Source organism: Candoia aspera, chromosome 4 (assembly GCF_035149785.1).
Source record: "Candoia aspera isolate rCanAsp1 chromosome 4, rCanAsp1.hap2, whole genome shotgun sequence".
Classification (NCBI taxonomy): Eukaryota; Metazoa; Chordata; class Lepidosauria; order Squamata; family Boidae; genus Candoia; species Candoia aspera.
This window is the reverse complement of record NC_086156.1, coordinates 39,500,027-39,526,409: the sequence shown is the minus strand read 5'-3', so window position 1 is coordinate 39,526,409 and position 26,383 is coordinate 39,500,027. Positions and strand designations below refer to the sequence as shown.

Sequence of the window (26,383 nt, the reverse complement as noted above, 5' to 3'; positions counted from 1 at the left end):
CCATGGGAGTGATCACTATTCATCTGATGTTTATGTTTTATTCCACAGAAAGCCGCACTACAATTAGTAGCTAGGTAACACTTACTCCCCACCTGATTGAATTCATACAAGTATTTGTTTTAAAATATACATGTGAGGAAGGGAATTTGTCCACACTATGGCTGCTTCACACATGGAAATTTTCTACAACTGTGTTAACATTCCAGCTAGAAACATCAGCTCACAGGTTATTAAACTAATGTCTAAGAAAATACCCCCCAATGTACTTTCAAAGTACCTATATGTTCTGTGCAATAAAGAAATCAGGCTGGTTTCAAGATAGTACTAAGCCACTGTTCAACATTAGAATAACAAGCCTAAGCAAGTCTCAGGTTTATGCACTGGAGTTTGAAAAACTCTCACTTCCATTCTTGATCACCAGGTTTCCTTATTATCTAATCCCATAAAATGATAGTATTATTTAGTTATTTATGTGCTACATTTAAATCCCATCCACACTGAAACAACTCCAGACACATTTAATTGTTTCAAGTTGAAACAAACCAACTTCAGACCAGGCCAAAAGAAGACAGGTAGCAGCAGTGGCTATGGAGCATAATAAAATAGCAGCTTTCAGGGGAAATAAATATAAACATTGCCCCAATTATAAATCATTATAAATTACTTAAATTATTCTGGAACAACAACAAAAGTTAAGGTGTAGCTAAATCAAAACACTATAAATGAAGTTGTATTGGGGACAGAAGCGTCTTCAATCAACTCTGGTCTTTTCTAACATGGTGCCTTCCAACTGTACTGGAATTACCTCCTCTTGCTTAACAAATACAAATGCATTCTTTTTAATTGGGAAGCAGAATCTTTCCATTTGGATTTTCCCTCCCCCCCACCCCATCTTACCCCATAAATAACCCAGTGATCTCTCTCTTCTACTTTTGTAATATACTGTACTGCATTATTGTTCCCAGGCCCATGTCACTAATTTAAGCTTATGACAACTAACACAAATGAGCTACTGCTCTGCAACAGAAATTGATAGTTGTAATACCAGATGCATTCTGCCTCCAGTGCTGCAGGAATAGGCATTCAGAGATTCAACAGAAGAAAAGCCATTTTCGGGCACCTTATTACATCCTTTCGTAGTAAAGCCGTTGGTGAAGTTCACAGAATGGAAGCAAAGATTATACCCAGTTGGATAATGCATACTGCTTTGCCTTTTATACTGTCCATTGAAATGTTGAACATTCCCATTATGAAGTATGCTGCTTATGGTACCATGATTGGGCTCACCACCAGAATTATACTGCTCCAAGCATTTAAGACTTTTCCCCCTATTTGGAGGCTGCACAACAGTGGTACGATCTTCTGGTTGTTCTTGATTGTACATAAATGTATCTTTGTGGGCACTAGTCACCATGCCAATCACTTCTTCCTTGGCAATGTCAGAGGGCAGAGGAGGAGGAGAAGGCAGTGGAGGAGGAAGGGGGGAAAGAGAGGAGTGCCTCTGGACATTTTCTTCTTCTTGCTGTAGTTTGGAGTTCAGCTGTTCCTGAGGCACTAAGAGCAATGCCTTTTGGCTATCTCTTAACGCTTCGCTCGGCAAGTGATCACTGAACTGAGTATTCATCATAGTTTTCATGGCACTTTGCATTTCAATCAGCATCCTCTGCTTCTCACGTTTAGGAATTCGGCCAAATCGAACAGCTATAAAGAAGACAAATGGAGCCTTTAGTTTTAAAATCATGTCAAATTCTAATAAGAATGCCACTGTATTCCTCCCTAAGAAACCACACTATTGATTCCACCACAGAATATATTTGACAGCAGAATTGTGAACTAGGACCCAAAGTCTATCCAACTAGTTCTGGGAGCCTAAAATTCTTTAGATGCATTTGTCTCAAATATGAGATACCACATGGAATAGAAGAGAATTCACACCGAGCACAAGTAGTTTTTCATTGTACTGGAGAGAGTGAGTCAAGTTTTTAGCATTCTTTCCCCCCCCAAAATCAAATAGTGCATTTATGGTGCTTCTAGGAAGAAAAAGCTGTTGGGAAGGATGTTGACTTTTATATGTATTCTCTCTTTCCTTTTCCTATATTATTTTTTGTATTTTATTCCGTTATTTCCTTTTATTAGTATAGCTTATGGGCTGTCCAGAAAGCTGTGTTATTAATAAAGCAGTGAAATAACTTACAAAATAAGAATAAATAAGCATTTTTTCTTCTCATTTCAGGCAGGAATGCAAACAAGGAAAGAGTTTTCACAACCAAAGAAAAAAGAGCGAAGAGAATCATACACAGCTTGGGATGAAAACAGGGAAAGCTTACTGCTTAGTAACCAGGGTTACTCACAGTTTGGAAGATATTATGGCTACATTGGCTAGAAATTCTAAGAATAACCAAACCATATCTGAAGGGTGTCAGGTTGGAAGGGGCTGTACAAGGATACTGTGGCTTGAGAGAAATGAAAACCAGTTTGTCTGCAATTACGATATCCAAAAAAAGCAGACACGGGCAAAGTAATATTAGCAGCACCACCAGCCTAACTGTAAGATTGGCTTAAATCTACTTGTCCTGTAAGAATTCTTTTAGTTCCTTAACAATTAATATATATTTGCTGGTCTTATACAACATACTTAACTAAAACATCACTGGCTACTTTGTGACTCAATATATGATGCAAACCAACAGTGTGGTTAGTTTATGGTAGTGTGTGCTGTGCAGATTCAATCAAGTTAAGTCACTAACCCATGATTCAGTTAATAATGGTATGACACTTCTCACTTACTAGATCATTCCTCTAAATCAGTGTTTCTCAAACTTGGCAACTTTAAGATGTGTGGACTTCAACTCCCAGAATTCCCCAGCCAGCATGGGGAATGGCTGGCTGGGGAATTCTGGGAGTTGAAGTCTATATATCTTAAAGTTGCCAGGTTTGAAAAACACTGATTTAGAGGAATGATCTAGGATGACCAAACCAAAACTTACAGGATTCCAGGCTAATTTTCTTGTGGCTCAGCCTAAACTGGAAGTATACAATTTGCAAGGAAAACATCTAACGAAGTCACCCAAAGTACTGGTCAGCTCTAATTTTTGTCCTTGAAAATTATCCTCTTAGAAAACCCTGCTTGGGAATTCGCATTGTTTCCAGTGGCTGGTAGACACTGAAGTCCAGATCCTGCAATGAAGTCTGAAAGAATCTCCTGTAATTTTCCTCAATGATTAAGGTTCTTTGTAAGTTCTCTGACAAATTTACTAAATAAAGACTGTAAACAGCAACTGACCATTAGTAACTTTTATTTGCTGGTTTCTTTAATCAATATACTGAATTGAAATTGCTTAGCCTTTTTATTTAGCATAGGAAGTGGCTTTACAATACACCACACCATTGGGTGTATAAACTTACATACTTAAAAAAAGCCGGGTCATTCTCTAGAGGAGCAACACTTAGTCATGGATGTATGAGTTCTGACAGATTTTTTGTATTGTTTTAAATCATACAAGTGGTGGCTGCATATGTAACTTGGAAACTTATAACAAGGGGTCTTGACAGCCTGTTCTGCCTTGCACAGTTGGAGATGTAAATATCCCCCTCAAAAATATGGTTTAAAGCACTTTGGGAATATGGCCTTGCTATACTGCTTATCCCCTTCACTGTGGGCACTGCTTATGTCATGAATATAAACTCACTACTTGTATTCACAAATACTCACTGAGAGTACAAAGCCGTAGTAAGGAACATACTTCATGTTCCAGAGTACATTGTTAACCACTACTTAATCACCATTTTCATAAAACTTCCATTTGAATTAAGTACAAAACGCACAACAATTCACCTTTTGAAGGTCACTGCTCAATATAGACACGTACCATCTCTTGACATTCCTACCGACAAACATTTTTTGAATCGGCACTGCTGACACCTGTTTCTATTCATTCTCATTATAGAGCAGTTGTTACTCTTCAGGCACTTCTTGTATTGGATATTTTGCTGAATGCTTCTTCTGAAGAAACCCTGAAAAGAATAAGCAACTGTTTTAGATTTTCTTTTGCAAGCAAGCTTCCAATTCTATATGAATAGAATCTTGCATGCTTAACATTGAAGCTGATTAAGGCTTATGAAATTTTGTTGTGATTAAAAAAGATGGAATAAAATCCAAGCAAAAGACATTATTCTCCCTAAAACCCTACACAATATCACCCCTAGCCTTGCTGATGGGACTTATTTAGAAGAAACTGAAAATATTTTAAATTCGGCAATTTAGCAAGTAAAACATAAAATATATTCCAGATACATCACCACCAATTATACTTATTCCTAAATTTATATTTATTCATTGCTACCTTAAGCCATTTATATTAGAAAAATTACCTTGCAGCCTTCACAGGCATGGACCCCATAGTGAAATCCTGAAGCAACATCTCCACAGACTCTACACAGCAAGACCATGCCATTCAATTCTAAAAATGCAAGTATGAAAGCTCAATAATAACATGGGAAAATGAAGCACAGATAGATTTGATTTGTTATGTAATGTAAAGGAATAGAATTCTGTATGCCTGCCATGACAGATCATTAGTTATTTATGTCTCAGTGAACGGAAAAGGTATTTTAATATAGGAGTCAGCAAATGATTAAGCTGCGTAGTATTACTTTTTAGCATATGATGTGTCACTTTAGAAAAAAAGCACTCTAGGAAGCCTGTGCAGAATGACTTTGAAATCAATCCCATTCCCCACTTCATTGAAACTTCTGATGGGTTTGAACCCACTGCTAAAAAATTGCTCTCCAAACTGCAGCCAAAATTTTGAGGTGTAAACGTGTCTCACTGTTAAATCTGTATTAAAGGTAAATATTAACTAATATTCACTGTACAAATACAAAATTGTTTAGGACAGCATAGAAACTGATACATCTGCTCTATGTAATTGAAATGTTAGCCCCGTATTATGTCATTGTTCAAACAGTAAATACAAGAGAACAAATGCATTAGTTTTAAATGCCATCTGAAGATTTCTTAAGTTGTTCAGAAACGAGGCAGTAAGTTTATCAAATAAACACAAATGTATCAGCAAGAGATGGGGTGAAAAAAAAATGAAAATACTATCTGATGCTGATGTATGAATTGATGAAAATACCATTATTTATTATCATGTTGCAAGCAGGTTCCAAGTAGCAAAAGTTTAGGGAATCAACACTTCTAAAGATGTACCACAATTCAGATGCTAAAGACAGTAATTTCTGATCATGGAGTTTAATTTTCTGGGTAATAAACAAGCTAATGTTCTCTGGGATTAAAATATTAGAAAGCCTGCAAAAATAACGAATTAATAAATTATTTTTAGAGTTGGAAATACTTCAATAATTAGAAAAACAGAGAGAAGATCATTTACATAATTAGTACAACAGGTATTCAGGCATGCTTAGATAAAACAAAAACATTTTAGGTGATTTACTACCTAATAAAATAATTAGGTTTAGTGCTTTTCCTAATACTCCTGACATCACTAATAATAAAATGTAATACACATTTTTAATATTTCAGAAATTCAAACCAAATAGTCATATAAATGTTGTACTGAAGTATCCTTCAGCAAAGGATCATTACCTTGTCGTGGTGCTGGAGCTTGAGCACCTCAATGATGCCATGAGCTAAACCGTGAAGGGCCACCCAAGACGGGAAGGTCATGACAGAGAGGTCAGACTAAATGCGATCCCTGGGGAGGGTAATGGCAACCCACCCCGGGATTCTTGCCGTGAAAACTAAATGGATCAGTACAACCAGAGATATGTCGGTATACCATCGGAAGATGAGACCCCCAGGTCGGAAGATGGTCACAATGCTACTGGGGCGGAACAGAGGATGAGTTCAACTAGCCCCAGACGTGATGACGCAGCTAGCTCAAAGCTGAAAGGACGGCTAGCGGCCGACGGTGCTGGTGGTGAACGGCGAATCCGATGTTCTAAGGATCAACATACCATTGGAACCTGGAATGTAAGATCTATGAGCCAGGGCAAACTGGATGTGGTTATTGGTGAGATGTCAAGATTAAAGATAGACATTTTGGGCATCAGTGAACTGAAATGGACTGGAATGGGCCACTTCACATCAAATGACCACCAGATCTACTACTGTGGACAAGAGGACCACAGAAGAAATGGAGTAGCCTTCATAATTAATAGTCAAGTGGCTAAAGCAGTGCGTGGATAAAATCCAAAAAACGATAGAATGATCTCAATTCGAATTCAGGGCAAGCCATCTAACATCACAGTGATCCAAATAGACGCCCCAACCACAGATGCTGAAGAAGCTGAAGTAGAGCAGTTCCATGAGGATCTGCAGCACCTACTGGACAACACGCCTAAAAGAGATGTTATTTTCATCACAGGAGACTGGAATGCTAAGGTGGGCAGTCAAATGACACCTGGAATTACAGGTAAGCATGGCCTGGGAGAACAAAATGAAGCAGGACATAGGCTGATAGAATTTTGCCAAGACAACTCACTCTGCATAACAAACACTCTCTTCCAACAACCTAAGAGGCAGCTTTATACATGGACTTCACCAGATGGACAACACCAAAATCAGATTGACTACATCCTTTGCAGCCAAAGGTGGCAGACATCTATACAGTCGGTAAAAACAAGACCTGGAGCTGACTGTAGTTCAGATCATGAACTTCTTCTTGCACAATTTAGGATCAGACTAAAGAGATTAGGGAAGACCCACAGATCAGCTAGATATGAGCTCACTAGGGTTAGATAGGGTCCCGGAAGAACTATGGACAGAAGTTCGCAACCTTGTTCAGGAGGCGGCAACAAAATACATCCCAAAGAAAGAAGAAACCAAGAAGGCAAAATGGCTGTCTGCTGAGACACTAGAAGTAGCCCAAGAAAGAAGGAAAGCAAAAGGCAACAGTGATAGGGGGAGATATGCCCAATTAAATGCAAAATTCCAGAGGTTAGCCAGAAGAGATAAGGAATTATTTTTAAATAAGCAATGCGCGGAAGTGGAAGAAGACAATAGAATAGGAAGGACAAGAGACCTCTTCCAGAAAATTAGAAACATCGGAGGTAAATTCCAGGCAAAAATGGGTATGATCAAAAACAAAGATGGCAAGGACTTAACAGAAGAAGAAGAGATCAAGAAAAGGTGGCAAGAATATACGGAAGACCTGTATAGGAAGGATAACAATATTGGGGATAGCTTTGACGGTGTGGTCAGTGAGCTAGAGCCAGACATCCTGAAGAGTGAGGTTGAATGGGCCTTAAGAAGCATTGCTAATAACAAGGCAGTAGGAGACGACGGCATCCCAGCTGAACTGTTCAAAATCTTGCAAGATGATGCTGTCAAGGTAATGCATGCTATATGCCAGCAAATTTGGAAAACACAAGAATGGCCATCAGATTGGAAAAAATCAACTTATATCCCCATACCTAAAAGGGAAACACTAAAGAATGTTCAAACTATCCAACAGTGGCACTCATTTCACATGCCAGTAAGGTAATGCTCAAGATCCTGCAAGGTAGACTTCAGCAATTCATGGAGCGAGAATTGCCAGATGTACAAGCTGGGTTTAGAAAAGGCAGAGGAACTCGGGACCAAATTGCCAATATCCGCTGGATAATGGAAAAAGCCAGGGAGTTTCAGAAAAGCATCTATTTCTGTATTATTGACTATTCTAAAGCCTTTGACTGTGTGGACCATAACAAATTGTGGCAAGTTCTTAGTGGTATGGGGATACCAAGTCATCTTGTATGCCTCCTGAAGAATCTGTATAACAACCAAGTAGCAACAGTAAGAACAGACCATGGAACAACGGACTGGTCTAAGATTGGGAAAGGAGTACGGCAGGGCTGTATACTCTCACCCTACCTATTCAACTTGTATGCAGAACACATCATGCGACATGCTGGGCTTGAGGAATCCAAGGCTGGGGTTAAAATCGCTGGAGGAAACATTAACAATCTCAGATATGCAGATGATACCACTTCGATGGCTGAAAGCGAAGAGGAACTGAGGAACCTTATGATGAAGGTGAAAGAAGAAAGTGCAAAAGCTGGCTTGCAGCTAAACCTCAAAAAAACCAAGATTATGGCAACCAGCTTGATTGATAACTGGCAAATAGAGGGAGAAAATGTAGAAGCAGTGAAAGACTTCATATTTCTAGGTGTGAAGATTACTGCAGATGCTGACTGCAGTCAGGAAATCAGAAGATGCTTAATCCTTGGGAGAAGAGCAATGACAAATCTCGATAAAATAGTTAAGAACAGAGACATCACACTGACAACAAAGGTCCGCATAGTTAAAGCAATGGTGTTCCCCATAGTAACATATGGCTGCGAGAGCTGGACCATAAGGAAGGCTGAGAGAAGGAAGATACATCCTTTTGAACTATGGTGTTGGAGGAAAATTCTGAGAGTGCCTTGGACTGCAAGAAGATCAAACCAGTCCATCCCCCAGGAAATAAAGCCAGACTGCTCACTTGAGGGAACGATATTAAAGGCAAAACTGAAATACTTTGGCCACATAATGAGAAGACAGGACACCCTGGAGAAGATGCTGATGCTAGGGAGAGTGGAAGGCAAAAGGAAGAGGGGCCAACCAAGGGCAAGATGGATGGATGACATTCTAGAGGTGACGGACTAGTCCCTGGGGGAGCTGGGGGTGTTGACGACCGACAGGAAGCTCTGGCGTGGGCTGGTCCATGAAGTCACGAAGAGTCGCAAGTGACTAAACGAATAAACAGCAAACTGAAGTATCACTGTTGAGTTTTGTTTTAATGTAGTGACAAGTTCCTAGCACTGTACAGGTAGTCCTCGCTTACCAACCAAAATTGGGACTGGCAACTCCATTGCTAAGCAAAAAAATCACATGACTGTGCTGGACTTACGATGTCACTTCCACTTCCATCATTAAGTGAATCATGGTGGTGGTCAAGTAAGACATCACATGACTGCGACAGATATCATGTGACCGTGACTTGCGATTTCACTTCCACATTCTCCATTAGTTCTGCTTGTTGGAAGCTGGTTGTGAAGCTAACAAATGGTGATCATGTGACTGCTACAATGGTTGTAAATGTGTGCCAGTTGTGAAGTGCCTGAATGGTGATCATGTGACTGTGGGACGCTGCAACGGCCGTAAATGCGAGGACTGGTTGCACAGCTGCTTTTTACAACTGTAGTAACTTTAAATGGTAGCTAAACAAGGCAGTTGGTAAGTGAGAGCAAATGTGCAGTTCCAAAACAAATATGCTGCAATCCTAAGAAGTTCCAGATTCAAAGGCTGGTGTCTCCAAGCTAAGAAGTACAGAAATTAAGGATGGGGGACACTAGCAACTGAGAGCTTAAGAAACTGCAGACAAGCAAATGAGATATTACAAAAAAATCCCATAATCAGGCCTGTTGGGAAACAGACTTCTTAACTTTAAGTCATGCAAGCAGAAAAACCTGGACATTGTGATGGGTGGAACTGAATTATTTTTAAATGTATTTTCAATACTTTACTCTGAAACAGTCTCCAAGAACACTTCAGATGCTAGGATTGTGCACACTTGGTAAATGATTCAGAAGAAATGCTTTGGACCTTGTGCTAGTGCAACACTCCTCTGCTATTTTTTAATCAGCTCCCTATTTTTCAGGCTTCCGTACAAGCCTGGAAAAGAAGTGCTACTAACTTTAAAGGTCACATTAACTTTGATAAGTATTCCTTAAAGCAGTGGAAATCTAATAGAAGAGAGATTTTGTGCTTATATGAGATCTAAAGCACTTCTAAATTATTTTCAAAGTGTGCACAGTTCTCTTACACAGATTAACCTTATTTGTTTACTTTCATTCTGAAATGAGAATGCCCCTTTCTCAATTTGAACTAGTATATTCCATCAGTAGCAATGCCGGGGGATTCCAAAATCTCAATTCTAAATTGCTGTGTCTCTTGAGTTTTAAATAGGGAGATTTCAAGACTGGGGTTCCTTTGTAAACATTTCTCAATTTCTAATTAATTGGAATTTAATGTTGGCCCCACTTTAAGTATGGAACAGGAGTATGCCAGTATGACAGAGGATGAGCATTGGAACTCCAGTTTATTTAGAAGAAAGGAGGTGAGAGGTTAAGTGCTGAAGATTTACTGCTACAGACAATCTGCTGCCAAGCTTCAGATAAATACATTTTATTAAATTATACTTACTGTGGATAACCTAAAGATCAATTCAGATGTTACAAGTTCCTCCTCTTGCTAGTCTCCTCTATCATTTACTGTAACCCTGTTATATGGGTATGTCTAACTAGGGTTCATCCAAAGAGCAACTGGAAGCCAGGATTTGGAAAGGATTTTCAAAGCTTCAATTACCAAACAAGTCAATACCAGTTTAATCCTAACAGCTAACCATGGGAAGAGAAAGGAGAATCTACAGGTTATAGAAAAATGAAAGCAGCTGGGAAATATGATGTCAGAACTGGGTCTTCTGCCAAAGAGTACAGTACTTACTTGTAAATCCATTAGGACTTTTTGCTGTTGAGGTTCCACTTGATTGATTTGCCTTAGCGTGATTCTTTAACTGGTCACTGTTTGGTCCTCCATCAGAGTGCTCTTTGCTCTTGCTACCACAGCTCCCCTCAGAGGAGGAACTGTTTGGTGATGGTGGTACAGGCGAAGAGGAGGACTGAAAACTATTTTCTGAGCCCTCACTGTGACAGGAGGCTGGGCTAGATGCAGAGCTTGAAGAACTGATGTAAGCAATTACACTTCCTGGAAAAGAAGGAACACAGGAGCACAACTACTACCTTCAGTCAGATGTCAGCTTCCCCCTCTCCTCCTCTTTTTATACCATTATTCCAAATGCCTTTTAATTTTCGGATTCAGAAATCAGCACCTACAACACTATCGGAGCCTGAGATTCACATCACCCTAAACAAGAGAATTTGCTTAGAGGAAAAAAACAAATAAAGTCTAAGTTGCTTTTGTTTTCTGAAGTTACAAGAAAAATAATTGGTGGTGAATCCAAGATATTGCACTTTGATTTTCGTATCTATTAGGCAGCAGGTATGGCAAGCCATTAAAACACAAAAGCCAATAAACTGTCTTGATTGCACTGATAGAAACACTTTATAAAATATAGCATAGCTTTCAGCAGCAGTAAACATTTTTTTAAAGTTTGCCTAGAGCTTGGAGAGCTAGTTTGCAAGTTTCCCAGGTCATACAATGGCTAAATGACCCTCCAGAAGGGCAACTCTTAGAATATATTAAAACTTTTTATATATGCTGACTGATACAAATTAACAAAATTTCAAATATTGCAAATGCCCTTGGTAGAAATAAACAATTACTTTGGAAGTAAGTGAAAAAGGCTAAACAAGGAACCTCCACCAGAGTGAATGGAATTAAAAACAAAAGTGATGAAATGATTTGGGATGAAACTGAACTAAGGGAATGCTAGAAGGAGTATTTTAGAGATTTATATGGGAATGACAGCGATATGTCAAATAGCAGTATTGAAATAAATGCTATAAATGTTATGTCCAAGAAAAAAGCTGATGAAAAGGAAGTCATAAATGCTGTTAGAATGTTGAAAAACCCAAGGCTGCAGGTGTAATTGCAGAAATGTTGAAATGTAGCTTGTTTACAGAGTACCTAGCAACTTGTTTAACATGTGCACAAAGATTTCATTTATACATGATTGATTGGATGCATGACATTACTGCCTCCCTATTCAAAGGAAAAGGGACTAGGAGTGCATACAAAAACTACAGGATAACTAATTTAAGTGTGCCCTGGAAGTGGGCCAAATTCTGATCAAAAGGGTACCAGGACTGACAATGAGCAGAATTTGGGAAGTGCAATTTAAGAGCCTTACTTTAATAGCATTTTGCATGAAAAATACAGATTAGCATTCTCTCTTAGATGTGACCCAATATTAAATAACTTTCAACTGATTTGATATCAGTGTGTGCTCTCTAATATTCAGCATAAAATGGGAGATAATGAAAACATGCATTCAAGCCCATAGCCACAATTATGGATGGTCTTTTAAAATTACTCCATGATTCACATGAGCATGTCAATGGTCCGGTTTCTTGGTTATATTAACATCCATACATTGCTTACTTAGCAGCCATCTATACTTATTTTGTATTTTAATTGTTTTAATTGTAATTGTTTTAATTGTTCTATAGTAAGCCACCCAGAATCACTTGCTGAGATGGGTGGCTATAGAAATCAAATAAATAAATAAATAATAATATAATCATCATATAGTGAGCTTATCATGCAGATTGGGCCCTTTTGCATGTAATTGAGTTTGCATGTAACTGAGATTAACCTGTCTTGATGCTTCTGCACTACCCTTTATGAAGTTACTGAGTTTAAACTTTAATAGCACCAAGCAGTGGCATTAATAAGGAAAACACTAGGAAGGAAAAAATAAATACCATGTGTGTCAAATGGCTAATTCTATTGCATCATGAAGAGTTAGGGAAATGGAGCTATGTAATGGAAAATGCAATGTCTCCTGTAGTGCCATCTTAGAACAAGAAGAACCCAAAAATCTTTCCCACAAAACATTGAATATACAAGTAGCTTAACTGGAAGTAAAAATCAAGAGTTAAATGTAACTGACTCTGATATAAATGTGTTTAACTTATAGTATTACAGCACAGTTATTTACATATAAGGGGAAAGAAATCCCAGGGCACTTTGTAAGGCTTTCTAAGAGGTAAACATGAATAAGATCCCAGCCTCAGTTAGTCTCCTGCTGATACTTTGATTTTTCAAGTACCCTTAACAAAAGATCCTCAGAGGGAGAGTCATTTCAAATGATAACATTAATAAGAACCACACACAAAGAACGGTTTCTAAATTTGCAGAACATAGTCCTAACCTGTGCACTTACCTAGACATGTGCTGATTTCATACATAATCCCATTATTTGCAGTGAATGGAAGAGAACAAGACTACAATAAAAATCACATCTGAATAACAGGTTTTACGAATGGAATTGCAAAAGCAGGGAATAATATGGGTACATGGGGACACATCTGTCATTGTTGCTTTGTGCCAAACAAGATAAATTTTAAAAAATGGAATACTATTTCCAGTAGATTGAAAAAAAAGAAAAAGAAGAAAAAAATCAAGGATACTCTCAAACAAATAGTAAATGTGTACAGTACTCTATTTTACAAAAACAGTGTTTTAATTTGTCCTGAGACACAGAATTCTGATGTAGATCTCCTAACATTTTTATGATGTTTTTCCTTAATATCCTACATACAGTTGCATTTTGTTGTTGTTTATTCGTTTAGTCGCTTCCGACTCTTTGTGACTTCATGGACCAGCCCACGCCAGAGCTTCCTGTCGGTTGTCAACACCCCCAGCTCCCCCAGGGATGAGTCCATATATCATCCATCCACCTTGCCCTTGGTCGGCCCCTCTTCCTTTTGCCCACCACTCTCCCTAGCATCAGCATCTTCTCCAGGGTGTCCTGTCTTCTCATTATGTGGCCAAAGTATTTCAGTTTTGCCTTTAATATCATTCCCTCAAGTGAGCAGTCTGGCTTTATTTCCTGGACTATGGACTGGTTTGATCTTCTTGCAGTCCAAGGCACTCTCAGAATTTTCGTCCAACACCACAGTTCCAAAGCATCTATCTTCCTTCTCTCAGCCTTCCTTATGGTCCAGCTCTCGCAGCCATATGTTACTATGGGAACACCATTGCTTTAACTATGCGGACCTTTACGTTAAGTATTAACAGAATTTCCCACAAAACAATATAGTAGCTTATGTGGGACATGCAACCTATGTTCATGTTTTATCATACAAAATGAGAGATAAAACAAGTATAACAGATCTTTTAACAAAAGTTGACTTTAAATTTTGAGTTTACACATGAAAGATATTGTCACTTCAATTCTAACCATATTTAACTGACTCTATTTATTCTTAATTTAGTCTTTAAAAAATATTTATCTTCTGCCAGATTTTTTAAAATACACAACTCTCATCTAATCATATTGCAGATTTTCAACAAAATGCCAACTTTGGACATGTAAAACTATGTTCACTTAGCATAATTAGTAGTACATAAATACTATAGTACTTGTATAGAAGATGGATTAGAACATAAAAAGTACAGAGGAATATAATTATTATGATTTAGCACTCACTGATGGCCCTAAGCATACCTCTTGGTTGAAAATCATTCTGTAATGTACTCACCCCAATGCCAACTTGTTAAAATACACAAATACTTTCAAATGTGTATGTTAGCCACCCCAAGTGGTTCAGCAATTTATGCATAAAGAATCAGTTAAATAAAAAAGAGCCCAGAGGAAAAATAGGAAACATTTTCACAGTAAAAGAAAATCTACAGTGAGACAACTACTATTTGATGCCCTTAAATAATAATGCTGACATCAAATTAATCAGGGTAGTACGGAAAAATGAATGGGCAATAGACAAAAAATGTTGCCTATTCATGAAATACAATGGAGAAAAAAAGTCCTAATTTCATTTATGTATTTACAAATTCTTCATTTTGATGATCATGGTCAATGGTTAGCTCGGTTTGCAACAATACGATGACAAATTCCACATTACGCTTTTACATAATCCATCTCCTGCCATTATTCTGTCCTCTACTGTCAAGTACCATGTTATATGGATGGCACAGAAAAATAAATACACAAAAATATTTTGTGGTTCCATATGGAATACTCTTATACAATTCTTCTTAATCTATCTCACAGTGATGTGCAGAAAATTAGAGTGATTAATGGCCTTTCCTTACAAGGACAGACAGAATTTAGTGCAGGAAAAAGACAAGGCAAAACACAACCCATTTTAAAACTATGAATGGTGTCAAGGAAACAGATAAAAGAAACTGCCTCCCTCTCTTTCATAGCAATGTAACTCAGGGGTATACATGGCAGTGAACTGAAGACAGGCCAGAAAAAAAATTAAAGAACTATTTCAAGCAATGTACAATTGACATAAAGATTTGGCTGCCATAAGGTGTGAGAAGGGCTACTGGCTTAGATGGCCCTCATGGCATAGAGCCTGGTAATTTGAGGGGCTGTCTCTCTTCCATAGCTTCCCTCATCCTATATGATCAGCCAAAGACAGCATGCCTTGGGTCCCATCAATTAGACAGCTTGATCTGATGTCACCCAAGAAGTAGGCCTTCTCTCTTAGAAGGCCTACCCTCTAGAATGATGTAATCCCAGAGACTTGTATGGCCCCCATGCTGACCTTATTTAAACCAGCCCTTAAAACCTGGCTTTTCCCCCAGACCTTGGGCAAAATGGTTAATGGACTCTTTGTGGGACATTTGTTTTGGTGGTGTTGGCATTCTTTCTCTGGATGTCTGTTTTCCATAGTCTCTGTATTATTGTATTTTAAATTGTTTTCATGCTATATACCACCCAGATTTAATAAATATGTAACTAATGAAATGTTAGTCAAATTCATAAAGAAAAAGCCTGCCAACTAATAAACAGAGCACTATATTCTGGGGTAGTCTAATTCTATGAGTTATAAGTTGCTTTTACTCTGCTAGAATGCGAGTGGGCTTCTCAGAACTACATTTGTTCTTAGCCAAAAGGCTAAATAATGGCTTCTCTGAATCTATAATTGACCATTACTAGAAGCTACAAAGACTTCATCTGATCCAGAAAAGATCTTTTTATGTTCTTTTTCTCATACCTTTCTATTACATTTTTGACACTATATACTAAGAAAGACCCCAAAGAAAGCAATTGTAATTGGCATTCCACACATATCTTTTAAGATTCTTTAAAACTTTTTCTTAATCATCAAACTATCACCTTGCAATTCAACTTTATTTTGTTTCTCCAAGATGTACATCCTGTTACATAATTTTTTTCTGTTAAATTCCATTAGATTGGCAGGCTTAGTCAACTTGCGCTATAGATACTTCAGGAGAGTAACTTTGGGCAATTACACACAGATACTGCACTCCTATACTTTCTACAGTTACTGAATTGGGAGGGAGAGAACCACTCCCTCCACTATCCAGTCTTTCATAAACCAGAAAAGCATTCCAATTCTCACAGTTTTAGGCAAACCGCCCAGCTCAGTTATGCAACCCTCTCTGGAGTCTATACAGGTTATACCAGCTGACTACATCTATTGCGTAAGCTCAGTCATCAGAGAAAATTGTTCTGCAGCCCTCCTGCAGCCTGTTACATTACAAACACCACAGTCCGTAGTCCATGTGAGAGCGAGATCTCAGTGATGATTCAATTCCTATCACATGGGCATACACGCATAAGAAAAACTACAAATAACTAGAAGTGCTTTCTGTCCTTGAAGGAGACACAAATAGCATAGTGAGATATTCTAAACCTACTGAAAATGCTTTCTAGCACGCCTAACTCTAGACTGGAGTTTATAAATAAACAAAATGCCCTTGAAGGAGACACAAATAGCATAGTGTCTCCTTCAAATGTTTACCTGAAAGTAGAAACCATGAACTCAGTCTGAGTAGGTTTCAAGACAGTATCTTCAGCATCAGGCTATTCTTCAATAAAAAGGAACTGTGCACTTGTCTGCTCAGAAGGATCTACAGTACAAGTAAATTCAATATGATTTATTCCAAGGTATTGCTTCCTTTTAGCCTTCTGGAGGGCTGTGCAGACCTGGCTCTTTCCCCAAGCATCGGGCTAGGATGTAGGTTGAGCTGGGAGGATGTTTGGTCTGGCACCTGGGGGGAAGGGTACTTTCCTTTTTAACTATGGTTTTTATGGATTGTTGTGAGCTGCCTAGAGTCATTTATATGAGATAGGCAGCCATGTATGTCCTGTAAGTAAGTAAATACATAAATAAGTTGGGAAATAACTGCAGTAAGTTATCCAGGAAAATAGAGCCACATCATTTAGTTAGTGACAATATCATCAAGCTTCCCATATGTTCTTTCTCCTTTCAATTTCCCGGCAACTCTTCTTGTTTTTCAAAGAAAACTGTTCACCTCACCTCTGAGCCTCCATCTTTTCTTCCAGAACCAGGAAGATATTTAACATTGCTATCCTATCTGTCCTTGTTTTCTCCAAAAACAGACCACTGAACTCAACTTCTTGATTGTGTATAGAACTGCTACAATTTCGTACATCATATTTCCTAATTAGGCAAATTTTAGATCTCTTGGGCTAAAATTCCTTCACTGCTGTCTACACAGGAGGTGGAGTCCTATACAACCTACACAGCTATCTACTTGTTATGTCGTCAAATTCAACATATAAACGTGTATATGGGATAGCTCAGGGTCATAAAATGTAATCACCATGTGGCTCAATGACAGAAAACAGAAAAGAAAGCCAAAATGCACAACTGAGCAGTATATTTCCTCCGGTCCTATTCCTGATTATGGTTTTCTAAATTCAATGGGTCATGCTCCTGATGAAACCTACATAGGGAATGCGCGGTTAACCAAGCTAAAGATACCTAGCCTTCCATCACTTGGAGACCAAAAAGTGACAGAATTCCGCCCAGCAACTGGGGACGTCCGGCCAAGCATTCCGCGGTTCCTGGCGCGCGCCCTCCGTGCTCCAGCGGAAGCGGCCGCCTTCGGACACTTTCTGTCTGCAGAGCAACTCCTATTCACCAAGTACAAATCACCACTTTGCGGCGGAGTGAGAAGAGGCGACGGGCGTGACTGAATAAGTCGTCTCCGTTGCCTCCGGCCCCACGTGTCCCTTGCTCGCCGCGCCTGGATGTAGGTCACCAAAACAACGACTTCCAGCTGGCTACACGTGTCAGTCCACACGGTCTCCCAGCAAGACAGCCCCGGCGCAATTATGCAATCTGGGCATCTCAGCAAGGCAGAGCCAATGAGGGCGCGCCTGGCACCGAACGTAAACAAAGGGCGCACATGGCTCAGCCGGCCAGTCCATGTGAGGCGCTGGAAACAGCTGGGTAGGAAATAGGGGCCGCAACTATGGGGAAGGAGGGGCGGCGGCGAGCCCAAACCTGCCGCCGAGACCGAATGCCCCAACTGATCCCCTCTGAAGTATCATGACCTTGTGATCCCTAGGAAGGGGTTGGATCTGCATCAAGCTTAAAGAGGGGGATCTTCTCGCCAACCCCCCTTTCCATGACGCGTTGTTTTTTCTGAAAGGGCTGTTGGCCGCTTCTTCCCCCACCCCCCCCACCCCCAGCAGATTGTAACCTCGCATTCCTTCACCTCTTCCTGCAGATCCTAAGCCAAGGTCTTCCCTTTCCGTCAGCACAAACCTCACCAGCTGCTTTCCAAACCCCTTCGACCATCCCCACCCCGGGTGTAAAAGCCACAGGTCTTACTCTGTGCTCCTTTGCTTTTGGAACAGAAAAACGGGAATAAAGCGATAAGGCGCCCTTCGGGGTCAAGACCCTGGCGGAAAGGACCGCACTTAGTAAAGGCAGCTGCTTGAAATGCAAAGCACCATCTCCCCCGCTCCATCTGCCGAAACTCTGCTCTAATCATCCTCTTCTGGGAACCCCATGCCCCCTTCTTTCTGTGTATTTGTGGTTCTGGAGTCCCATTCCACTAAAGAATCCTCTTACCGGCGCTGAGCTCCATGCTTGCCCTCCTTCCCTTCCAAGAAACTGCTGCCAAGGGCCGTGGTTTTCCAAAGCGGAGAAGGAAGTGGGACGGACTGCGGCTGGCCCTCGCGAAAGCCTCCAGAGCCGCCCGCTTAAGAAGCCCACCCCACTGCGTCTCTGGTGACAGCCTTGAAGGCGCGGGGGGCGGGGGGGCGCCTCCTTCTGGGTCCCCTTCCTGTGCCTCCCACCTGCGTGCGGATGCAGAAGGAGCCACTGCGGCAGCTGTGTTCGGGGGAGGTGCACCCGCCTGCCCTGTGCGTGGAGCTGCCTCGTGCGTTGGGCGGGAGGAGACGAAGGAACGGCAGCAGAAGCAGCCGCCGAGCCTTCCTGAGGAAGTTTCTTGCTGAGTTGGCTCTTGTCAGGGCTGCTGCGGCCGCGGCTGCGGCTGCTGTTTCCTCCTCCCCCGGACAACTAAGCAGGGAGGAGAGTCAGCGGGAGTGCGGCGCCGGCCCACGTGCTTCTGCACCTCTATCTCTCCCCTACCTGCCCTCGCTCCGCCTGCGCCGCGCTTGGGCGTCTTTCACCCAGTGACACAGTTTCTTCTCCCTCGGGAGGCCAAGGGGTAGGGGTTGGAAAGAGCGAGCCATCCTCTCGTGTAATCCCGCGTGGTGAGGCGGACCCGTGTCTCGATCTATGCCCAGACTCCCAGGGCGGGTTCCCCCGCACCAGAAATTACAGGTAAGGGCAGAGAAGCAGGCGTGCGGCTTGCTCCGGAAGATGGCCGACTTGCAGCTTTCTTTGAATTTTGGACTTCTTTCCTGGGTCAGAAAGGAAATTTCTGTGCTTTCACTCTCTTGAATAACTCTACTGTAGCATTATGGTAATTATCACCTGGTTTTTGGCAGAGCTTTCTGTCCTTATCAACTCCTTCATCTGACCGCAGTTACCTTTCTTACAACTTCCTCACCCACGAATAGACAGGAAAAGCCTCCTGCCTTGAATTTGATCGTTAGGATATGTATTATATGCTCTTCATTTTAAAACCTAATACATTCATTATGATACAAACTTTCATGGGATATGGTCCGGATCTAAACAATTTGATCAAGGTAGAAAGAAACATCTCCAGAAGTGTTTTGTGTCTCCAAAAGCTTTATAAGGTTAAGTCACATGTAGATGAAACTTCCTTGTTAAATAATAAATAACAATACAGTGGAGACCTTAGTACTAAGTATTAAGCTTAAGACAGAAACCCTAGTTCTATGTATTTTGCACTTGTTTATTAATGCTACATTAGCTTTGGATGTAAAATTTAAACTACTTTATGCTTATCAACATTGACATTTTAGGAGTGATAGTTAATGTTTATATTTTTATCTTGAAAGCTTTAAGTTATCTAAACATTAGAGTGTTAATAATCTCTGGTCAATATGGTATAAACACTACTGTACCCAAAGAATATAATGTACTACTTCTGTTTTATAATAATACAATAAAACAATTAAAAGAAATGTCATTGTTTAGGGGTATTTACTGATCACCACCATCTCTTACTAAATAAGCCTCTGATATTGGGTAAATGTAGAAAAAAATCAGGTTAAGTGTTATATATAATAAAATTATTAAGCTTGTATGTAGCTTGTAATTAATTCTGTACTTTGTGTCATTAACAGAAATGTTAGTAATAAGCCTTTCTTGCACACAAAAAATGCCTTTGAACCGACTCTGAAACAATTTGCATTGTAAAATATCTGCTTGGGACTTGTGTTTTTTAACTTGTTCATAAATGATCTTGGTTTAGAGTAGCCTTTCTCAACCTTTTGACCCCGGACGACCCCTTGAAATATTTTTCAGGCCTCAGGGAACCCCTTCTCATTCAGGCTCGAATATAGGCCACAAGTTACAAAATAGTTACATTTGTTTCATGTGTAGGCCTGTATATATGCAAACAGTGTTCTTAAACTGAAAATAAAGAACGAAACTTACCTCTTTAAGGTGAAGTTTCCTGAATTTAAAATGATTTTTTAAACAAATCATGGTCTCCCAGAGAAATCCTGGTTTAGGGAAATGCAGTGAGCTGACCAAGTAAGCAGATAAAATTTTTTCAAGGTAATAAAAAACAAGACAGATTTATTTAAATTGCATCAACAAGTCAAATAAATCGCAAATACTATTCATTTAAGGTTTAGAACACTTCCCTCTTTGCCTGACTTCTTAAATACACTGACATCTCTGTAATTAATGGAAAAAAAGATCTTGGAGTCATAGTAGAGAGCTCAGTGAAGATGCCAATTCATTGTGCACCAAGCCAAATTCCATGTTAGAGATAAGAAAGGGATTAAAAATAAAACTGCAAAGATTAAAAATGTCCTTTTACAAATCTATGGTATGTCGGCATCTGAAATACCTTGTACAGTTATGCTTGCCATATTGGGTATGATAAAAGGGTACAATAGAACTGGAGAAAGGGTAGAAGAGGCCGAGAGGGCCTAAACTCCTTATATGGAAAGGACTAGTCTAGGCTGAAAAGAAGACAACTGAGAGGGAACATGATTGAGGTGTATAAAGTTATGCTTGGCATAGAAAAAGTGGACAGGGAGAAGTTTTTCTCCTCTCAGAATACATGACCAACAGGTCATCCAGTGAAGTTGCAATGAAGAAAGTTAGAATATATGAAAGAAAATACTTCACGTGATATATATTAACCTGTAGAATTCATTACTACAGGACATGATTATAACCACTAACTTGGATAGCTTTTAAAAGGGACTAGATAAATTCATGGAGGATAGGCCTATCAAAGGCTATTCATTTTTGAACCTTAGTATGATCTCAGGATATAGGGCTGCATGCCTTCAAATACCAGCTGAAGATCCAGCAGGGTTGTTCTTACGTTCTCATGAACTCTTTTTTTGTGACTGCAAAATACGATTTTTAGAACATTAAACAGATATCATGCTTAGTATAGTATCTTTGCAGAATGACTTATAGAACTGACAAAAAAATTTTGCAGTAGAAATACAGTGATGCAATTTGTTATCCTCACTAATTATTCACATAGCCATTCTTATTATTAAAAATGTCTCTTGCAGATAAAACTTTCCTGGAGATTCTCCATCTCCATACAGTACTTCCACAGATCAGGTTCAATCAGATGGCTAAACCCACCATTCTCACCTTCTTGCATTCTCTACTAGCCCTAGGTCCACCCCACATTAGGGAGAGTGCTTGGTGGATTTTTTTCCCCCAGAGAAAATCAACCAATCACTGAACCTTGCACTTGTCCCAGTGCAAACTTTTAGGACAGCAACACTGACCAGCCTCATTTATGAGGCAGGGTAGTGATTGGCTGTGGAGGCTGAGCAAATTTGTGCTGCCTCATAGACCAAAGGAATGAACATTAGGTTTGTCTGGATGTGCCCTTTTCTCCAGATTGACTCTGGATTCAGCAAAGTAGAATGCAGATCACTTGCACCAATTATTTTGCAATTCTTCTCTTATTTATTTATTAATCAAATTTATCACTGCCCATCTCCCAAAAGGGACTCTGGGTGGTTTACAATGAAACATAAATAAGAAAAATATAAAACTGTAAAAATACTATAATACATAATGAAATAAATATGATACAAACCCCAAAGGCTGAAGTTCTCTGTGATTTGCAAGCAGAGCAATGTCCTTCTAAAAGACTAACCATCCCCAGGAATGACTACTCTCTCTCCCGCCCCAGGCATGATAACAGAACCAGGTCTTTAGTTGTTTCCTAAAGTCCAGGAGGGAGGGAGTCAATCTCACTTCCGGGGGAAGGATATTCCAAAGGGCAGGGGCTGTTGCAGAGAAGGCCCGCTTCCTGGTCCCCGCCAGATGGAGTTCTTCTCTTGAGTTATCCTTCTGGAAGGATCTGAATGAAGCAAAGCTAGGTCTGAGCAAACTTCATTCTTTCAGCTATCACTTACTGATTGAGCCAGACTCTGCTTTTGCTACCACAGCCTTTCTTTTAAACCCCGAAGTTACCTGTGTACCATTTATGGTATAATACTTCTAAATCTGCCTAAGATATATTGTTCTTAGAATTTACTTTGGATTTGCATCTGTAAACCAATACATAATTAAAATTTCCTGCAGAGCAAGATAAATGTTACTTATGTGGTTAACATAATTATATTTGTAGAGTTTATCCATAGTTCTATTTCCCTGCTATTTGCCTGGTAACAGGATAGGAACCAGGATGATTTTTCTCATCATTTGCCACAATCCTAAGATTCTGAAGAACAACAGAACTGTTGTTTGTCAGATTTGGTACCTTGAGCTTAAACTTATAAGAAGCTGGGAGTCCTGCAGATTTTACCTCTTTAAATATAAACAGTTAAAATTCTTAGCAATGGATTATGAGAATGTGGATGTTATAAATTTGGTAATTGCCCATCTAAATTATTAACTTCCCCTGTTAGAGAGGAAAAATTATACTACTAATATAATTGACAAAAGTTGGGCCTTTTTACCAAGCAAAAGTACATACAAAATGCATTTATAGAATATTCCATTTGTATAACCAACAAGCCTGAGGATAGTGAAGTCACAAACTAAATAGTAAACTCTAAACTTACAACATTAATAAAGGAATATAAAGGTAGGGCTGGTTTGAAGAATTTGGGGGTCCAGTGCAACACCAGGTTTGGAGCCCTCCTCACCTGAGCCCTATATTAACATTGCTGATTGATTTTTGCAATATTAGATGTTAAGCCTGTGTATTCATAATAAAATACAGAACAGGAACTAAAAATTAAAGATGAATCTTTAAAAAATATGGGATACAAAAATCACTGCATAGTAAAATCCTGCTTAGAAGAATGATTGTATTGGTCTGATCTACCATTGGCTAATACTGAGCTGTGTTAGGGTAGGGATAGTCTTAGACCCCCCATCCCACCCCACCCCACCCCACCCCAATTCCTCTCAGCCCAATCTACCCATTGGTTAACTTGGAGCTGCATTAGCCAGTGGGTAGACTGGCTTGCTTAAACATTCCATTATCCCAATTTAATGGTTGGCTAACAGAGTTGTGTGAGCCCAAGAATGGACCTGACCTCCCTGCCTGGAAACCTTGTTAGCCTCTCTCACTAGCTGAGTAACAGAGGCAGTCATCTATAGCCTCTGTGGTTTTGTACCCTTGCTTGCCCACAGCCTGCTTCATCCTGATGCTCTGTTGGCTGGGGGCACTTTTCTAAGGCCCAATCTGCCTAAGCTGTGACCACCTTAAACCACACTTGCATAAAGGTTATCTTAATTTAATAACAAAACGAAATGAAATAGTCTTATGCTCTCCAATAAAATCTTTTTAAATTAAAAATATATTTTTAAAAATTATTGGCATATCTATGTGAATTATATTGCATATTCACAGCAGCTGAAATTCCTGAAAATAAATCTTCCTAAGCCAAATAAAAACTCTGAACAAAAGTCATCATACATTGATGCATTCTTAATTCAATACCAAAACGTATTTACTCCATGATTGACCAAAGTACTAAATATGTTCTTAAACAGTTATATTTCTCCAAAGTGATCCAATTAGAACAGTAATTGTAATGCACTAAACTCCCACTAGCTTTGCTGTTGTTAGATTAAAAAAAATCATAGTGTATAAACTTCTAAAAAAGTGAGATTTGACAATAATTTCTATAACGTATGTTCATTGGTAAAAATATTAATTAGCATCAACATCTCAAATACAGAATCTTTTCAAGTAAATAGGGGAACCAAAGAGGATGCTCATTCTAACCTATTCTGTTCAATTTCACTACTGAATTATTAGTAAATAATACTAAGTAAAGTAAGATATTTCACTAAGGCCATCATGGCATTAATATATTTATAAATGATATGTGTATTTTTAGTTGTGTTCAAAATGCATGGTTCTGGTGTTCTCCAGATGATCTGGATCCACACATTGCAGGAGAAATATAGAAAAATGGAAAATTCTAGAGAATAGTTCAGTTTTGTACATCCCTACTAATTTTTCTGAAAATCCAAATAAAGATATATTTCAATTGCTAATTGAATTAAATAAATGCCTTGCAGTGGCAAGTTTAGAAGTTATTTTTCTTGTTAACTGATATGTGTTCTTGTTTTTCATTGTATTATTGTATACATATTTCTATACATATTATTATATACATATTTCTATACATAATTGTTTAATATAAAAACAATTCAGAAAAAATAGTTTTACCAAGAAGATCTGAGCACTATTTGTAGCCCATTTCATTCTCCTTTAGTTGGCAGAGTCTGGAAATTTATCACTAGTTTCAATTATAAACAACATGCCAATCCACAGGAACGTAATACTTTACATTTCATTACATGTTGTTGGCTGTACTTGGAAACCAAAGTGGAATATTTGAAACAGATGGACATGGTTTACAGTTGCACTACACCAAAATGTAGTTTGTTTGATTTTGAGTTATAGCATGTGTGAACTAAGCCATTGTGTTTTGCAAGCCATGGCTTGCAGGCATCATAAAGGTGTACTGATCAACATAGATGTTGTTTCTGTTGATATATGTTTTTTTCTGCCAGAAATTTTAGCTGCAGAGGTTACTACGGTAACAAATCACTTTGGCAGAGTCAGAAGGTCAGGCTTATTTGTCCTCAGGTTGGGGTGTGAAAAGCTGCTGATTGCCTGGGGGCAACTTGTCACCAGAAGGTTTTAGTTTTGTTTTTTGCAGCCTCCCTTCCAGCAGCCTCTCTTCCAGCGTTGCGTGTGTGAGTGTATGAGCTTGTAACACTTTTGTGCCTATCCAGGGATCTGGATCTGGAAACTGTTTATGTTTTATGCTTTCTTTAAATACACTTATTTTTATATAAACGCCTGGTGTGTTTTCCTGATCTCTCGGGCCAAATGCTTTCCAGCACTCTGAACAGTTTCTGGCCTTTTTTTTTTTTTTTTTTGGTTATATTTCTTTGGACTTTGGGGAGGGTTTTGTTATTAAATACATATAGATGCTTACTTAACATGCTATTTTCTTTAGAAAAGAAAACAAGAAAACTCTAATCTGCTGAAAAATGGAGATTGCTACCAGTTTTCAGCAGTTTGAACTGGGGTCATATTCTAGGGTTCATGCTTCTTGCCACTTCTGTGGCTTGCTGTAGTGCTCATGCACAACCAGTAAATCAAAACAACATCCTTAAACAAATGTGGTATAAAAGTTCCATCTTATAATAGCTAGCTATCTGAATTATTTTGGACCTTATTATACCCTGAATAGAACTGATCTCCTAATATACTATAAATGTGCTATCAAATTTTAAATTATAATTCATTTCTTACATAATTTAATGTTGAATCCTTAACTCATAAGAGAATAATCAGGCAGAAGAATCTCTGCACTTGAGTTATCACATCTCTATATTTTTTAAAGATTGAGCATTCTCTCTTGCTATTCAGCTCTTCACTAAAAATCCTTTCTCATTTTATTAATATCAGACATTAAGCAAGATGAAAATTACATGATTCATTAGAAATACTTAATGAAAGTTTTGGCAGTATAGCAGGATTAGTTTATGCTGTTTTCTGCATGAAAAGAAAATGTATGTTTTAATCATAGACATACAATGTAGGAAAAGCTTGTATTTTAAACATTGAACGATGTGTCATTCATGTTTGGTGTACAAGGCTGTAAGTTATTCTGAATATATTTTTTTCTTCCATTGTGCAGCTTTTAACAACATCCTAGCCAATTGTTAATCTTGGATGTGAAAGCTTTTTCCTCTATATTAAATATAAACTTCCTTAGCTTCCAAGCCATGGAAGCAATTTGTGTTCTAATATTGCTGCACTTGAATTGTTATG

General features: G+C 39.0%; 1 protein-coding gene across 2 annotated transcripts in view; it reads right to left on the bottom strand.

Annotated features, from left to right (window-relative positions):
* NR1D2 (nuclear receptor subfamily 1 group D member 2) overlaps window positions 1–18,977 on the bottom strand; it is a 30,312-nt gene extending 11,335 nt beyond the window's left edge. Inside the window, exons 1-5 of one of the 2 annotated variants that reach the window (XM_063303889.1) lie at window positions 18,553–18,977; window positions 10,490–10,750; window positions 4,372–4,460; window positions 3,870–4,014; window positions 1,046–1,701 (exon numbers count right to left, since the gene is read on the bottom strand). In XM_063303889.1, the coding sequence (XP_063159959.1) occupies window positions 1,046–1,701; window positions 3,870–4,014; window positions 4,372–4,460; window positions 10,490–10,750; window positions 18,553–18,568 (1,167 nt within the window). In that variant the 5' untranslated portion in view covers window positions 18,569–18,977. The remainder of the gene's footprint in view (window positions 1–1,045; window positions 1,702–3,869; window positions 4,015–4,371; window positions 4,461–10,489; window positions 10,751–18,552) is intronic. The other variant, XM_063303888.1, reaches the window with a different exon arrangement.
* Window positions 18,978–26,383: the final 7,406 nt, after the last annotated feature.